Source organism: Coenobita brevimanus, chromosome 114 (genome assembly GCF_032717465.1).
Source record: "Coenobita brevimanus isolate Jiangsu-jjx chromosome 114, ASM3271746v2, whole genome shotgun sequence".
NCBI classification, from domain to species: domain Eukaryota; kingdom Metazoa; phylum Arthropoda; class Malacostraca; order Decapoda; family Coenobitidae; genus Coenobita; species Coenobita brevimanus.
In genome coordinates, this window is record NC_137067.1 from 502,160 (window position 1) to 519,824 (window position 17,665).

The 17,665-nt window shown below is 43.5% G+C and overlaps 2 protein-coding genes across 2 annotated transcripts in view; one reads left to right on the forward strand and one right to left on the reverse strand.

Moving 5' to 3' along the window:
• Positions 1–8,476, reverse strand: part of LOC145418431 (uncharacterized) — a 32,165-nt gene extending 23,689 nt beyond the window's left edge. The window contains exons 1-3 of the mRNA XM_080286849.1: positions 8,328–8,476; positions 4,826–4,953; positions 3,263–3,582 (exon numbers count right to left, since the gene is read on the reverse strand). Coding sequence (XP_080142975.1) covers positions 3,263–3,582; positions 4,826–4,953; positions 8,328–8,476 — 597 coding nt within the window. The remainder of the gene's footprint in view (positions 1–3,262; positions 3,583–4,825; positions 4,954–8,327) is intronic.
• LOC145418432 (uncharacterized) overlaps positions 6,909–17,665 on the forward strand; it is a 30,317-nt gene continuing 19,560 nt past the window's right edge. Inside the window, exons 1-4 of the mRNA XM_080286850.1 lie at positions 6,909–7,132; positions 10,189–10,378; positions 14,310–14,483; positions 15,543–15,854. Of these exons, the coding sequence (XP_080142976.1) occupies positions 10,292–10,378; positions 14,310–14,483; positions 15,543–15,854 (573 nt within the window). The 5' untranslated portion in view covers positions 6,909–7,132; positions 10,189–10,291. The remainder of the gene's footprint in view (positions 7,133–10,188; positions 10,379–14,309; positions 14,484–15,542; positions 15,855–17,665) is intronic.

Here is a 17,665-nt window from a genome sequence, read left to right on the forward strand (position 1 = left end):
TAAACACCTTATGGTCCTTCTCACAAGCCTTCTCTGCTGTCTGTCTGTCTCTATCTATCTATCTATTGCCAGACACCAAAATCCCGTAAAGGGTGGCCATTTGACACTGAGTTAGTTGTTTTACAGGGAGGGGCACCAACCCTCCACCAACCCACTTGTTGACACATAGGGAGCACGTATGTTTTGGTTATATGGTTACCACCCAGCGTTGTAAATGGTTTCTTGGCTTACAGGAAACCATTTGGCTTGTCACTCAATGTAAAGCCACCTGTAAAGGAAAGAAAAGGAATAAGAAGTGACAGGAAAGATAGGAGAAATAGGAAGAGAGGAGGACAGGCACAGAAAAAGAATGATTAAAGCTAAGGAAGTAGGCAGCACTACATCAAGTGATTGGATGATGGTTGCCACCACCTACCACATCACTGCAAATATTTGATCCACACGTCCCCTACCACTGCTAAAGCCACCTTGTTCATCACCCACTAGGACTTCTGTTATCTCTCTTATTTTCTCAGTAATCATCCATATACCTTCCCTACCACAGTCAGTAAACTTATGCCACGATAATTCTTGCACTCACTTTGCTCACCTTTATTTTTGTACAGGGGTACAATCACAGCCTTTTTTCACTCTGCAGGCACTGTTTCACTCATCCATGCCTTCTTACGTATCTCCAACAGGCACTTCATTCCACTCTTCCACCTACACTTAAGCATCTCTGCATACACCTCATCAACCCCAGCTGCTTTCCCATTTTTCAGCTGCTTCACAGCACTCTTTACCTGTGTGAGTGTCACGTCTCCTGGCACTGCATTCCTTCTCTGCACACCCCCAAAACCAGTCATGTTTGCAGCCGCTCTGCTTTCTCTATTCCCATTCAACAGGCTTTCAAAGTACAGGTATTCTTTTCATCTGGTCCTTACTTCATCTCCATGGGTTAATCTACCACCTACATCCTTCACGCCATCACATTTCTTTCCACTTTCACTTCTACATTTCCACACCTCTTTCCAGAATAACTTCCTATTTTCAGAGTAGTTTGCATTCATTTTTCTTCCTAGATCCTCATTTACCTCCCTTTTTTTCCTCTTTACTAGTCTCTTTACTTGCTTCTTGCTCTCAGTATACTCAGTTCTTACTTCAACTGAACCTCCATCCTGTAACCACTTTTGCCACTTCTTCCTCTTTTCCTCCACCGCTCACTTAACCTCCTCATCCCACCATGCCGTACCTTTCTTGTTCGTTGGTACTCGTGCCACACCACACACCACTTTAGCATTCCTAACTAAGCAGTCCCTATATTCATTCCACAGGCTGTCCAGATCCATTTCATTCCAGTTCACTGATTCTAACTCCTTGTCTACTTTGGTCCTGTAATCATCTGCCATTTCTTTGATCCTCAACTTCTCAACTTTCAGTCTTTCTCCCTGACTGTTACTCTCTCTCCTGATCCACCTCACTCCTCTCAGCTTGATCTTGCATACCACAATCATGTGATCTGACAGACCTCCACATCGTCCTTCGTATTAGCAACCATTCTCATCATCGACCTCTCTACGAGCACGTAATCAATCAGGCTTCTTTCAACACGGTCCCCATTCCCTGTATACCATGTATATATATGTATGCATCTTTGTGTTTGAAATACGAGTTACAAATGCACAACCTCCTCTCCTGACACATGTCCTTAAGTTGCTTCCCATTATCATTTTCTCCTGGTACGGTACTCCATAACAACCCATTATGTCATCCTAAGGACCAGTGCCTACTCATCCATTCATATCCCCCATTATGATCACCTTGTAGCTCCTGGGCATTTCTCCCACTACTTCATCCAGCTCATCCCAAAATCTGTATTTCTCTCTCTCACTCCAGGTCCTCATATGGTGCATATGCTACAATGACAGTCACTTTCACCTTCTCAGACTTGAACTTGACATACATACATCCCGAGCTAACACATTTGTAGTCTCTCATTCCCCTCTGCCACACCTCATTCATCAACAAAGCAACTCCTTCCTTGCATCTTCCTCACCCATTCATTCCCGATCTTACACATTTCACACCCTCCCACTCCTCCACTTCTCACCCTTTCATCTTCGTTTCACACAATGGCATCACGGCATACCTTGCACTCTTGAACACATTTACCACTTCCACCCTCTTGCTCTCCTCATTGACACCTTTCACATTCCACTTGGCCGTGCAAATCTGTCCATTTGGTTGGGGCCCTGGGCAGGTATTGGGCCCTCCAAGGCTGTCTGAGACAACTGCCATGATTAAGTGATTTTGGATAGGGGAATCTGGGAGACACTTAACCCTGCCAGAAACACTGGTTATATGGTTACCACCCAGCGTAGTAAATGGTTTCCTGGGTGCAGGAAACCATTTGGCTTGTCACTCAGTGTAGAGCTTATATGGCATCACTCTACATTGAGTGAGTGGATGGTGGGCACCCCCACCTACAATTAGCCAGATCTTAGTTTAACAGCTGTGGTGGATAACATTATAGTCTGCAAAACAGCCAACGTCTTGAATCAGAGTTGTGCTTAATTTCCTCTTATTAAATTCTCCAACATGCCTGTCAGACTTGGTCACCTAATGTCGGCTCTCCGTGCTACTGAGTCTCTAGCAGCCTCTCTGTTCAGTCCTTAATCCCTGAGATCACACTGTGTGGCCTCGTTCCCATCTTTTTCAGTATGCTTCTCATAACTCCATCCTCAGTGTTCACAACTCTTACCCCCTGAGTCAGTTGTCATCCTCCATCCTCTCCACATGCCTGATCCATCTCAGTCTAGCCTTCTCTAAGTGTGCTCATATATATCCTCATTCTAGTCTGTGCATTACAGTTCTGAATGACAGTTCATACTATTTGAGCTTTTCAAATGAAAGAAATACCTAAAATGCTTAAAATATGTGAACATTTGTTGTTATTGTTGCCCTATCCTGGTCTGTCTGACCAAGCAGACCGATTGACCACAAGCAAGCAGTCTCCTTCCTGTGGCAGAATGTGCCTCACCAGGTCGGAACAGTCCTGCATGGCGAGGTGCTGGGAACATTTTTGGAGGCATAGCCCCAAGAGGATGAGCCATGTAGAGGAGATGTGTACGAGTAGTAGTCTCAGCCTGGACTTTGACTACCTGGTAAATATAAAGGTTGTTTCAGTTTTGGAGGCCAGTAAGTTTTTTGGTCTGTCTCCTGGAATATGATGCTAGAGCTGCCCCAACCACAAGAGGGTTATAATAGAAAGTATGTAACTTACCTCCACCATCTTGTTCTCATCCTCACTGTCGATGGAGACCAAGGAAGGTCGTTTTGGCTTTGGAGGTAGGTCCATATCTTTCTCTTTCTTCACTCCACCTCCTCCTCCTCCACCCTCCTCCACCTCAATGTCTGGTCCAATTTTGTGCTTCTCTCCACTCTTCATGGTGATCTCATACAAGGTGAAGGGCGTGAGGTACCAGGGATACTTGGAATGAGCCACCGTAGCGAGTGTGGTGAGGGGTTTGCTCTCTGGTCCGGCTGCTCGTGCTGTACAAGTTCCGCCCACTCTTCGATCCCTTGTTGGAGCGAATTGGGCTCCTGTGAATTGATTATCAGTAATTATTTGAGACACTGATTATGTAGGGTCAAGGGGGGGGGAGAAGGAGGGAAGGAATACAGTGAGGAAAAGGGTAAGAGAGGGAGAGAGAAAGAATTGATAGATAGATAGTGACAGACAGGCAGATAGAAAAATAGATAGTATGGTTCAGATACATAGGTTTGTCGACAGACAGATAGATCGATAGAAATTGATTGTTAGGTTGACAAAGAGAGATAGTGATAGAGTTAGATTGAGGGATAGACAGGTAGAAAACCAGGTAGGATGATACAGATTGATTGGTTGGTGGGTAGATAAATAGATTGATAGATAAATAGATTGATAGGTAGGTGAATGGATGGATGTACCGGCTGGGAAGTTGGTAGATAGGTACATAGATGAAATAGGTAGGGAGGGAGGTGGGCAGGTAGAGAAATAGATAGATAGAGCCTTAGATTGATAGATAAATGGATGGATAGGTAGGGAGGTATGAAGGTATAGAGAGAGAGAGGGAATGTGAGCTAGTTCACTCATCTATGAAGGTGGTGGTAGTGTCAGTGGTGGTGTTGGTCGGTAGAGAAGTAGATAGATAGATACAGTGCTGGATAGATAGATAAATAGATGCATAAGTACAGAGGTGTAGATATATATATGAGAGAGAAAGAGAGAGCTAATGTTTGTTTACACATGGTAGTGTTGGTAGGGGTGATGTCAGTATGCTGTGATGTTGTCAGTGGTGGACGGATACTGAGGGATGGAGACAAAGAGGACGAGAAAGGAAGAAGAGAGAGGGAGAGGGAGAGGTCATCCCTAAACACATATTGACTCCCAGTAATGAGTATTGAACCTCATGTAAGTGCCAGATGAGGTCCAATAATCAGCTATAATATTGCCTGCTTATCCATTCCATAGCACTTCTTCATGACTAGCATCATATTTATCAGTGCTGCATACACCCTTTTCATTGTCAGGTCTTCATTACTAGCATTGTATTCAACACAGCTTATACTCATTTTATTTTACCTTATCCCTGGTTTTCCTTTTCTACCATATTTCCTCTGTATCCTTTCCATAGCACTTCTTCCTGACTAGCATCATGTTTAGCAACACTGTTATAGTCCTTTCACTTTAACTTGGTTGGGATTTTTGTCTTTTTGTATCTTATTTCATGTAACAATGGCAAAATCAGACAATACTACAACTCTGCATTCTCTTCATGGCACTTATTCGTAACTAGCATCATACTGTAGCTCTTGCTGTACTGGAAGGGAGCTGGGTGACTGCAGGAGGTCAGCTTCAGCCTGCAGTCCACTGGGTGCACATTTTGATCACCCTCGGCAAGGAAGAAGGAGAGCTGGCCCCCTAGGAGACAGCTGATATGAGATTGTTAATGAGGAATGTTTATTAGGTAGCTTACTCTCTCTCTCTCTCTCTCTCTCTCTCTCTCTCTCTCTCTCTCTCTCTCTCTCTCTCTCTCTCCCTCACCTAGTAACCTTTTAATAGGAAACTTTTCAACCTATTTTCCATACCTCAGTGGCAGAATGAGTCTTAGATTCTGTATTTGTTACTTCTTTGTGACTGGCATCATATTTGTGATGAGTATCATATTCTTTGTGACTAGTATCATATCCTAGTAAGAGCCTGTTGTTGCTGGTGGGAAATCAAGATGGAGAGTTGGCTAACCTTGCAGCAGTAGTTTAAAGGGTGGTGGAGAGGGATGCCTTCATGTGATGACACAGATATGGCCAGGCGGGGGATGTGCCTGTTAATATACAGTACACATTGAGTATTGAAAAAAAAAAATCACCATCGTCTTCTCAACCATTGCAGAGTTACTGATGGCATGGGGGGAACTTGTGTCCTTCATAATTCATGTTAATCCTGTAAGGGATGGCCACAAGCAAATCACCTCCATGTCAGCCTCTTCTCTGGCATTACATTGCCCTGCCCCCTTTATGGGATTAAGGCATCTGGCTATAGTATGATAGGTAATTGACCCACAACATCATCAGTAATTGTGGCTCCGTAATGGTTGAGAATTGGACATACTCTTTATATATATATATATATATATATATATATATATATATATATATATATATATATATATATATATATTTATTCCTGTGTTGCCGCATGAGGAACATAGGAGCCTGGGGCTAAGCAAGTTGATCCTGACATTTAAGTTGAGAGTGGCCAACCTAACTCATTCCTGAGTGACATTACGTGAGCAATAAACCCCAACCACTCCTTGGATATAAACCTGAACCGGTTCAATCCAATTGGAGTGCCTTATTTACCCACTTAACCACCAGGTGCCATAATTTGGTTTTATGGTTACCACCCAATATTGTAAATGGTTTCTTGGTGTACAGGAAATCATTTGGCATGTCACTCAGTGTAGAGCCACCGGTAGACAGAAGGAAGAGGAAAGACTGAAGGAAACAAAGACAGAAGAGGAAAGAAGGAAGAGGGGAAAGGGCAGTTCCCTGAGAGCAGCACCACATCAAGTGAGTGGTTGGTGTGTGACCCCGCCTACCACTGTGCAAAAAAAAATAGAAATGAAAAATCTTGCTGGACATCCTAGAATGGATGACAGACAGGGCAAAAGGCTGGACTGACCTTTCTGCCTTCCAGGTTTTGTCAGTCTGTTTGTATCTATTGCCAGACACGTGACGGTAATCCTGTCAGTGTGGGTCACAAACACATCTCCACGTCACCCAGTTCAGTATCGTCTGGCTCCCCTCCCTTCATCTCACACATCCCTTTCTCATATACCTCTCCATTCCATTCCTCCATCTCATCCCTAATCTTGCCCTCCTGCTGAAATTATTTACCTCACTCACATACACTTCCCTTGTCAGTCTTTCATTTTCCAACCTCTCCACATGGCCAGACCATCTTGGAATATTTCGCTTAACACAGTCACATCAACATCACAACCAGAAGCCTCCTTTTCTTCCTCATTTGCATGCCTTTCTCTCCATTTATCTCCACATGCTCTTCTCTAGTAACTCATGGTGAAGTATCCGGTGCAATGTAAACCACCCTAATATTTATCAGTCATATGGATGGTACGTTTAATACACAATGATCTGCAGTAGTCAGGCATCTAGTCACATGATCAGTTGATTTCCTGCTTTGATGGAAGCCTCCTGAACTTAACATTGTGTCATTATTGATTGTAACTTTCAGTTGAGGTGATGACCTGCCTCTGGAGCTTGTCTTAATATACCCTAATCAAACTGCCAATACCTACGCAGGGGCAGGTGTTGGTGCGGCTCCTGTTATTGGCTGAGGTTGGTGTGACGTCACTGGTGAGGGAGCCAATAGTGTGTCTTGTGCCTGTCAACCATCGCCAAGCTGCCTCTGGCCATCACCAACCGCCAAAGGACGCAGCACCCACATCTAATTACCTCCTCCCGCACTCTCACTCGTCGTATCACCCCCACAAGGATGGTGGAAGTTTGACAGTGGATTGTGTCCTTGAGGAGTATATTCGACTTCTGTTCACCTCTCCAGCCACTTCTAACTGTCCTCCAGCTGTTACAGGTAGACCACCAACCTTTAAAGTACGTCCTCCTGCTCTCTCATTTGTTATTTCCCATGCAGAAATGTTTGTGGTGGTATACAAGTAAATTTGACATGTACCTTTCAGCTGCCAAAAGACACCAAACCCAGGTCTGTTTACATCTTCCCACCCATTCCCTTGTGTTTTTCTCCCCCAACAAGGATGTCCATGGTGGTTTGACGGTAATTTGGCTTGTGTTCTACCCGCCAGCCTTTTTTTAATAGTCATCAAATGCCAAAGGACACAGGCCCATGTCTAATTCTATTCTTCTCTCCTCTCATGTTCCCCCCGCCTCCCCTGCAAGGATGCCCGTTGTGGTGTGACAGTAAATTTGTCTTATGTTCTCTGCTCCAACACATTCTAATCATCCTTTAGATCTGATTCTAACCTTGTGTCCTCTCATGCATCTTTTCTCCCTTATAAGAATGTTTATGTGAGTTTGTTACAATGGGTCTTGTGTCCTTGAGAATAAGGTCAACCCATTTTCACTTCCAACTATTTCTCTTTATTGCCAAACACCATAGGACAGCACCCAGGTCTGTTTCAATTCTCACAATCTCTGTCTCTATCTATGTATCTGTCTATCTTTATCCATCTTACTCATTATATTTCCCTGCAAAGATGTTGGTTGTGGTTTGATGTTCATTTCAATTTATCTGCTCCCCTCCAACAGCTTCTAAGTGCCTCCACCCATCACAGAATGCAGCATCCAAATCTGTTTACATCTTTCAGCCCTCACATTCCTTGTACTCCCTCCTAGGGCTGTCTCTGGTGGTTTAAAGGTAAATTCAATGTATCTTTGCCCCTCCAACCACTTCCAAGTACCCCCAGCCATTACAGGACACAACATGCGATTCTAAATCTTTCATCCCGCCCTCTTACTGGTTACATTTCCCCAGCAGGGATGGTGGGAGTGGTTTGATGGTAAATTATACGCATCTCCTCTCCAGTTATACACATCTCTCCAACTAAGTATCCAGCCTCCAAAGGCGACAGTACCCAAGCAAAATTTCTCCCTCCCTGTCACACCTTATAGTGAACTCCTGATAATATGGCATCCGATGGTTCAGAATTTTCAGCCCAGGGTCATTTTTAGCTTGTGTAAAAAATCAGGAAAAAGTAAAAAAATATTGAAAAATAGCCGAAAGCGGTGCACCAGACTATCCAGTTCCGCACCAACGCTGACATTCGGGAGGCCCCGGATGTTCACTCAGCTGGTTGTCCGTAGTGCACTTTATTTTTTTGGGCGTGTTTGGAACATTTTCAGGTACCTGTCTGATAGTCCGGAAATTTTGATAATCCAGAAGGTCTGTGGGCTGTTGCATTCTGGATTAAAGGACTTTTACTGTATTTTCTTTATAAGGAATTTCGTAGCAGTATGACAGTCAATTCTATGTATCATCTCCCCTCTAAATATCTCCAACTATCCTAAGCCACAACATCCAGGTCTGATTCTATTTTCTTGCCCTGTCACTCCTGATCATTCCTGTATAAGGATGTTGGTGTTTCGAAGGTAGACTCTATACATCTTCTCTCCAGCCACTTGTAAGTCTCCAACTGACAAAGGACAGAACATCCATGTTTAATTCAGTCCTTGTGTCCCCGCGTCCCTGGTATTCCTCTTTCGTGGATGTCTGTACTGTTTTGACTTTAAATTCTAAGCATCTTCTCCCTTCCAGTCACTTCTAATTATCTCCAGAAGCCGGAGAACACAACACTCAGCTCTTATTCCTCCTGTTTCTCCTCCTCACTGGTTGCATTTCCCCTGTGAGGAGGATGGTAGTGGTTTGACAGTAAATTTTACACATCTCCCCTCCAACCATTTCTAAGTACAATACCTCCAGCCATTATAGGACACAGCATCCAGGTCTGACTGTACCCTTCTATTCTCTCACTTGTCACATTTCCCCTGCAAGGCTGTTGCTGGTGGTGTGATGGCAAATTCTGTGCATCATCTCCCCTCCAACTGCATCTAAGTCCTGTATCTCTAGCCATCCGAGGACATAGCACCCAGATCGGATTCTATCCTCACACTCTCTTACTTATTTCCTCTGCAAGGGTTTCTGAAGTGGTTTGACAGTAAATTTAGCATGTGTTTTACCCTTTAACCACATGATAACTGTCACCAAAACCCAGAGGACAGAGCACCCAAGTTTAATTCTATCCTCCTGTTTACTCTCTTATCACCCATACAAGGCAGCTTATGGGAGTTTGCCTGTGGGTATCATAACCTTAACAAGTAAAAGTGGTGCATGTTCTCCCCTTGAACTGCTTTTGCTTGTCAGGAGGTAGTTATGTAGTCTTTCATTCGTATTTTTAGTTAGTAATTTGCTGATGAAAATTTTCTTGGATTCTGTACTGTTTAACACTAGGTACAGTTTTGGGGGGCACTCACCATCCACTCACTCAATGTAGTGCTGCCTTCGGGTGACTGCCCTTTTCTCTCTTCCTTCCTTCCTCTTTTTTCTTTACTGCCTTCATTCCTTCCTCTTCCTTCTGCCTGTGGGTGACTTTACACTCTCTCTTCTGTCTTCCTTTCCTTCATTCTTTCCTCTTCTTCTGCTTGTGGGTGACTCTACACCGAGTGACAAGCCAAATGGTTTCTTGTACACCAGAAAACCATTTACTGTGCTGGGTGGTAGCCATATAACCAAATTATGGCACCTGGTGGTTTGGTGGGCAGTTAGGGTGCTCCAATCGAATTGAGCCTGTGCTGATTTCTATCCAAGAGGTGGTTGGGGTTTATTGCTCATGTAATGCCACTTGGATGAGTGAAGCTGGTCAGTCTCATCTTAAATGTCAGGACCAACTTGCCTAGCTCCTGGCTTCCGCGCACCTAATGGGGCAACATAGGATTAGCTGATGGATGGATGGATACTTATATAATACTTTACAAGCAGCCATATATCTAGAATATTGGCAACCAAAATTCAGCCACCCATAACAATATTCCTGGTTGCAGCCATTACACATCTTTGTCAGATGAAAACAGACTACAAAGATGGAGCGCCCTGGCCTAATCTTCCCCTCCTCTTAGTACAAGGATGTCCTTGAGGGTCTGACGACGGGCTGGTGTCCTTGGCGAGTAAATTCAACGCTGGGACGACCAGCAAGTCAGCGAGGACAGGTACGGAACAAGCATGGGAGGAGGAACACAAAAGGGAGACATGGAGAGACGATCATCTGTACTGTCACTGGACTCTGAGGATGAAAATAAGTTGGTTGAAGTGAGTAGTATTTGTAATTACTGAATTATTATTATTATTATTATTATTATTATTTAGTGATGGTGGTGGTGATGATGATCTTGATGATGATGATGATGATGTAGGAAAGATTAGGAAGTGGAGGAATGGAATTGGGTACAAGGATTTGAAAGTAAATGTAGATAAGACAAAAGTGATGATACCTAGGGCTATAGACTATTTCATGGGAGAAAAGAAATTGCCCTTTGGCAGCCCTCTTCCAAACTGTCAAATTTTGTGCATTCTTGTTGTGAGTAGGTAAATAATATACAGTGATGTTAAGAATTGTCTAAAATATCATCTTACATTAAGCATGGGTGAAGCGTATAACATCATTACTTCCAATTTGCGAGGCTGTAGGGAGCATAGGCCTACTGTAGGTGTGGTCATGTGTGAGCATCATTGAGTCAGTCAGGTTGACTCGCATTTTCCGCCGCAATCTGTCATCTGAGCAGCTCCGTAGCACCAACAAAATTACTATCATCTGTGTCATCATTTCATTCTCAGTAATAATTTAAAATACTATGAAGGGCTATGTGTACCTTCTCTTAATGTATTACGCAATAACATGGTACAGGGAGACGTCTGTGTCATTATTTATTAAGTCATATATTCAGCACTACTTCATTACGCACATGACAACTTTCAGGTGCCCCATGAATTGTAATGTGTGTGCTTAGCTTTTGTTTATTTCATCAGCAGACTGCTAACACTTTTGTTACATTTATGTTTGTGTTTTAAAAATATATTTTATTCCATTGTTTTTCAGTTAAGGCTGCTGTCTTTAATATCACTGTATGTTACAGGCATATCCCAGTTTAACGATGTAACTGGTTAGGTAAAACCCCATCATCAGGTGGGGTATCGTATATCGGGGTAGTTTTAACATGTATTTCAATGTGGACCATTTACCAGCCTTGGGTTTCCCCCCAAACCAAGTCCAAAACCCACCCAGATTAGCCCAAAAACAAGTTTAAAGGCAATCTAAATGGCCTAACAGCTGTCAGGGAAGCTAATCCAAGCCTAACACCTGTAAATAGCTCACCTAAACCAACAAAAATAATCTAAATATCGTCAAATATAAGTCTGGAAAAAATCAAACTCAGTAAACTGTACCCCAGAAAGACAATGTTCTCCCCACTTGTGGCTAAAACACGTTAATCGAAGTCTAAAAGCAGTTTATAAATCAACCTAAACACACAATTTTGTCTAAAATATCATCAAAATCGGTAAGAAAAATCAAAACCCATCATTAAACCGGGGTTTGGCCATCATTAGGAGGGGTATGGTGCAATTTCTACCCACATCATTAAGCCGGGGTATTGCATCTAGGGGTATCATATATCTAGGTATTACTGTATTTAGCTATTCACAAGAATGCACGAAATCGGACAGTTTGGAAGAGGGTTGCCGAAGGGCAGTTTCTTTTCTCCCGTGAAAAAGGCTGTAGTGGTGGTACTGTCAAAGAAGTGGGAGTGTGTACATTTGCAGTTTGCCATAAGGGTGTTATAACTTCATCCTGTGCATTGCTTATGGTAAGTGGGTAGGTAAGAGATGTGATGGTATTAGGGGTAAGCTGCAAAATAATGCTACTCGTGTGTGTGGTGTGTACGGAAGAGCAAACAGATGGAGAGAGGCAGAAAAGGGCTGACTGTACTGGAGAGTCTCTTGATTGTGAGGGGGAGCTCTTTTGAGGGGTATATGATATATGCATGAGGTGAGGCTGGAGATTGCTTGGTAGTTGGTTAGGGTATTTTATCAGTAGGTAAAAAACAGTGCTTTGAACTATTTCCATTCTCCATCCATCCATCTGTCCATCAGTCTGTCTGTTTGTCAGTCTGTCAGTTTTATTCTGTTTGAAGCCACTTTCATCCATCCATATTTCTGTCTCTGACTTTACTACGCTGGGTGGTAACCATATAACCAAATTTTGGCGCCTGGTAGTTTAGTGAGTAATTATTGTGCTCCAGTCGGATTGAGCCTGTGAAGGTTTATATCCAAGGGGTGGTTGGGGTTGATTGCTCATGTAATGCCACTCAGGGATGAGTGAGGCTGGTCACTCTCATCTTAACTGTCAGGACCAACTGCCTAGCCCCGGGCTCCTACGCTCCTCATGGGGCAACACAGGATCGGATGATGGATGATGGAACTAAATATCATATTCAACCTTTGACATGGCTGTGTCCACAGTAAATTTGATAATCCTCTTGGTATACACTCCCTCTATACAGTCACCATCATTTTCGTTTTTGTTTTTGTTTTTAAAGGCTCCAACATGCTTGTGTGCGTCGTCCTTGGTCACCTAATGGCGGCTCTCCATGCTGCTCACTCTATTGCAGCCTCCCTGTTCAGTCCCTTAACCCTAAGGTCACACTTAAAGACCTCGTCCCATGTCTTTCTCGGTCTACCCCTCAAAACCCCACCCCCAATATTAACACTTCTCACCTTCCTCACCCAATTATCATCCCCCATCCTCTCCACATGTCCAAACCATCTCAATTTACCTCTCCTCATCACAACACCAATACACTCCAGTCCCATCCTACCTCTCAACTCTTCCATTGTAAACCCAGTACCCCCAGACTTTGCACGCAGGGACACACTACACATCCACCTAATCATTGTCATTTCTGTACGTCTGAGCCTGCGAATTTCCTCCTCCTTTACTGCCCAGGTCTCACTACCATACAGCATTACACTCCTAACACGTGCTGCATACAAAGACCCCTTAGCACGTAGGGAGAGTCCTCTCATGTCTGGAGAGGCAAGAGCTCCCTGAACTTCTTCCAACCACTTCTCACCCAAGCCACAGAGCTAGCTCCAGCCCCACCTCCAGCACACAGCATGTCTCCCAAATAACAAAACTCTTCCACACACTCAAGAGATTCACCAGCAAGTTCAATCCTTTCATGCCTGACAATCTCCACCTGCTCTACTCGACACAACGTACACATAGAATCAGCATTATCTCGCAGTCTACATACCACTACATCTCTTGTGCACCCATTTATCGCAAACACTGCACAATATGGAATTACTTCCCACACCCTTGTGTCAGACTGCACATGGCCACTCTCCCTCGTCTTTGACAGTACCGCCACCAACCCTAGATATCGTAACTTTTGTTTTATCTGCATCACGTTAGCTATTTTATGGAATCTCTATGTGAAAAGGCTGTTTAATTAATTATGCCTGTAAGGTAAATGAATTTGATGTACGTGCACATCAGTGGATATAACAACGATATCTCTCATAAGCTGTTGCTTGGACTCCATGCAGGTATGGGTCCAACAACCCCTACGCCCTCTCATCACCTTGGAATTATATTTTCCTCCAGCAAAAAGCAGCAAGTTACAAATTGGTGGAGAAGGCAATAATTTGTTCTGGAAACTTCTGGCGCTGCAATTATGTTGGATCTGTCACGTCAGTATATTTCTCTCGCTAGCCAGCCCTCGATATCACCACCTATCTAAAGCTTGTTATCTGCTGCCGCCATACAAGGTATAATGCAGCATTGTCTACCAAATATTAACTCCTTTATATCATGCCCTGAATGAAAGAAAATGGACAAATTATGTGACCACAACTTTGAATTTCATACTTCCACCTCTACCTACTCTTCCTCCTCACTCCACCCCGCACCATCGCTCGTCTCACCACCCACCTTTCCTTCTCTCTCTGGCTCCTCCCTTTCAGTCCCACTGTTACTTGCCGTGCTTAAAGGAGCCTGCCTGATGCATGGGATATTGGAGGATAGGTGATTATTTATGACCACGACTGTAAACTCTAGGGTCATTCTTTGATCTCTGCATCTGTGTAAGTACTGTATCTGTCTGTCAGTCTGCCTATCTATCAACCTATCTATCTGTCCTAATTATCTGTTTGTCAGTTCTAATTATCAGTCTCCTGGCAGGTTAAGACAGGATGCTGTGGGTTGGATCCAACAACGGGCAGAGGCAAGCAGATTCATCTTGCTCAGATGCTGCTGCTGCCTTTTGTTCCAATCATGGCCCTTATCATACAGAATGGACTGAACATGGTCAACGTATTGCAGTATCAGTATGAGATGCAGGAGACCATTGACCAGGTGAGGGAATGGAGGAAAAAGGGAGAGAAATGAAGAGAGATTGGAGGAAAGAGGGAGGGAAATGAAGAGAGAGTGGAGGAAACATAAAATTGGAAAGGTAAAAGGTAGAGAAGGTTGGCAAAGGAAAGATGTGTGATAGAGAAAAGATGTAATAATCAGTATGTTTATGTTTCTGTGAGAGATGCTGGAAATCATCAGCCAGGTGAGAGTCAGGAAACAGAGGAGACTGGAGGGAATGGAGAGAATTTAAGAAAGGGACGGGAAAGTAGGCAAAGGATAGTTGAGAAGTATTTGTATAAAGCAAGGGGGGAAAGGGAGAGAGAATGGAGGGACTAGAGAGAGAGAGAGAGAGAGACATACAGAAAAGCACAGAAACAGGAGAACAGTATTGTTTATTTGTTTCAACTTGGAAAAAAATCTCTTTATGCAGCTTATCTCTCATAACTCTCTGTCAGAATAAGACAGTACTGTAGCTCTACATTCTTATTGTAGCAAATCTTCATGACTAGCACTGTACTACTGTTAATGTATTGTCACTACTCATCATTCAAGATGGGATTATGACAATTTTAGGCCAAGTTAAAGTGAAGAGAGTATGGAAGCACTCAGATCACCAAATTGGAGATGTAAAGAGGTGATGATGATGATGATGATTTTCTTTCCTCAGATTCAAGTTACCTTCCACCTCGTCACCATAGGTTCTGTCATCAGTCACAAACAGATCACCCCCATGTCACTCTGCCTTCTGCTATCAGGCTTCCCTCGCTACCATACACACCCTTCTCTTATATATCTGTCCACCGTCTGCCTCCAGTCTCATCCATAGTTTCCTCCTCCCATCTCCATCTCATATATACACTCTTCTAGTTAGTCTCTCATTCTCCATTTTTTCTTCGGGTTTAAATTGGTACAGGCTGCCCTCTTACCAGCTCATATCCTCACTCACATACCCCTCTACCTTGTCCCTCCATCTCATCCTCAGTTTCCCCTCCCTTCTCCCCCCTTCCATGTCACATACAATCTCTTGGTCAGTCTCTCATCCTCTATTTCTCTCCCCAGGTTCAAATCAGCACTGGTTTAGGGAATGTAACGGAGGCACTGCAATCCGAACGTGCAGAGATTGCTTTCTACCTGTTCACCAACGGCTCTGTCATACGCCGAAACCTCTCAGAGCATTTCGCCTACACCAACTCGCTCATTGACAACCTCAAGTGGCCAATCTTTCGCATAGAGGACCCGCTGTTCAAGAATAAGATCCTCTTCCGCATTCGGCTTGATGATTTCAGGGACAAGATTACAAAATTTGACACCCCTTCGATCGACGCTGGAATACGATTCTATAACAGGGCTAATTATATCTTCTTGGATCAGGTATAGAGTATATCTAACTATATATATAAATATAGTGTTTGGAAACTCCCTGTACTGTTGTTTGCAGATGACACTGTGATGTTGAGTGAAGACGAACGGGAGCTGCAAGGCATGGTGGATGAGTTTGGGAGAGTGTGTAAGAAACGGAATCTAAAGGTGAATGCAGGGAAGAGTAAAGTGATGGTCTTTCAGAGAGGTGAAGTCAGTGAATGTACAGCGAGGTTGGATGATAAGGAAATGGAAAATGTGAGTACATTTAAGTACTTGGGTAATGTGATGCCCAAAAAATTCACTTGGTAGAGATGGAAACACAAGGCAGAGAGAGACAGCTCTCCCATAGCAATTCTGAGTGTAGGTCCTAAGTCAATTTGCGGTGGGTATATACAGTATGTGTGTGTGTGTGTGTGTGTGTGTGTGTGTGTGTGTGTGTGTGTGTGTGTGTGTGTGCGTGTGTATCTTTGTTTTCTTCATATTGCATAATGGAGGGGGATGCCTTCATATGTGGCACTGATATAACCAAGTGACTCTGTTGCCTTGTTATATAAATATCCCTCAAGTCCCTCCCAGTCCCCACTAAAGGAGGATGGTGGAATGTAGGAAAGGAGTAACAGCCTGCAGTCCACTGGGTTCAGATGAGCCTGGGGTTTTTGCTACTTCTACTCTTCATATACACTTGTAGATGGCTGCCCTTGACCCTGGGGAAGTAATACAATGGTAGTGAAGTGTGACCACAATCTTGAGTGCTATAGTCAGTTTGTTTTCACCTGGTACAGATCCATAACCCCTTTGCAAGCATAGTTGATTGTCTGGTGTAGTCAGATTGGAGGTGGATAGATTTTAATGATTCTGCAGCCAACTTCATATGGCCCACTCAGAAATAAATAAAGCTCTCCATCCTTCCCATAGCACTTCCTTGTGACGAGCATCACAACCTACAGTGATATTATTCTTTTGCCGCGCCTCAGCATTCAAGATGGAGAGATGGCAACTTCAGACCCGACCAGAGCAGTACGATCAAGGGTTTTCATTATCACATAACCAGTTGAATTTTGTACAGCCACCCTGCCTACACTTGGCCATCCACTGAGCTGAAAGAGGTTAGGGATCTTTGTCAGGTGAAAGTAACTCACTCCAGTTGTGTTATGAGTGCATGAAATTCCGTTAATCTTAGCTGTGAGATAAGAATGAGTCTCCTGGATTATTATTCAGTCCTTCTAGTATATGCTGAGCGTTTGGGCGTTGGCCTTTCCGGGGCTTCCCCCACTTGCAGTGCTGCCGAACCTCGTACAGGGTCAGTTGTCGGATTACTGGGTCATTTCCCTAAGTTACCGGAGTCTCTCTCTCTCTCTCTCTCTCTCTCTCTCTCAACATTTTGTTTTATTATGAATGAGACACTTTCCTTACACAATATAATTTTTTTTTCTCTTGCATTGACTTTTTTTCCACACCACCTCTGGGGTAAAAGTCAAAGTGCATTTTTTTTAAGAGGTTTGTGGGTCCTCTATTTGCTTTACCTTCTAAAAAATACTTATTTACATTGTAAATAAGTTCCTTCTCTCGACTGTGTAGCACAAGAGGATGAGCAGCAGGTGTAGCAGGGGTAGTGTCCATCTTGGGTGGCGGCCAGAGAGTAAGTGACCTGACCTTTGGATTAGCACGTTCATCCCTGACTCACCTGCCCCCATGCTCAGAGGAATGTAACGTCGGACAGCTACACTGCCAAGTACTGTTGTATTTATACAAAATCATTGCTATTATAAAAAAGAAGATACGTTCATTACATTATATAGCCTTATTAGAGAAGTAAATAT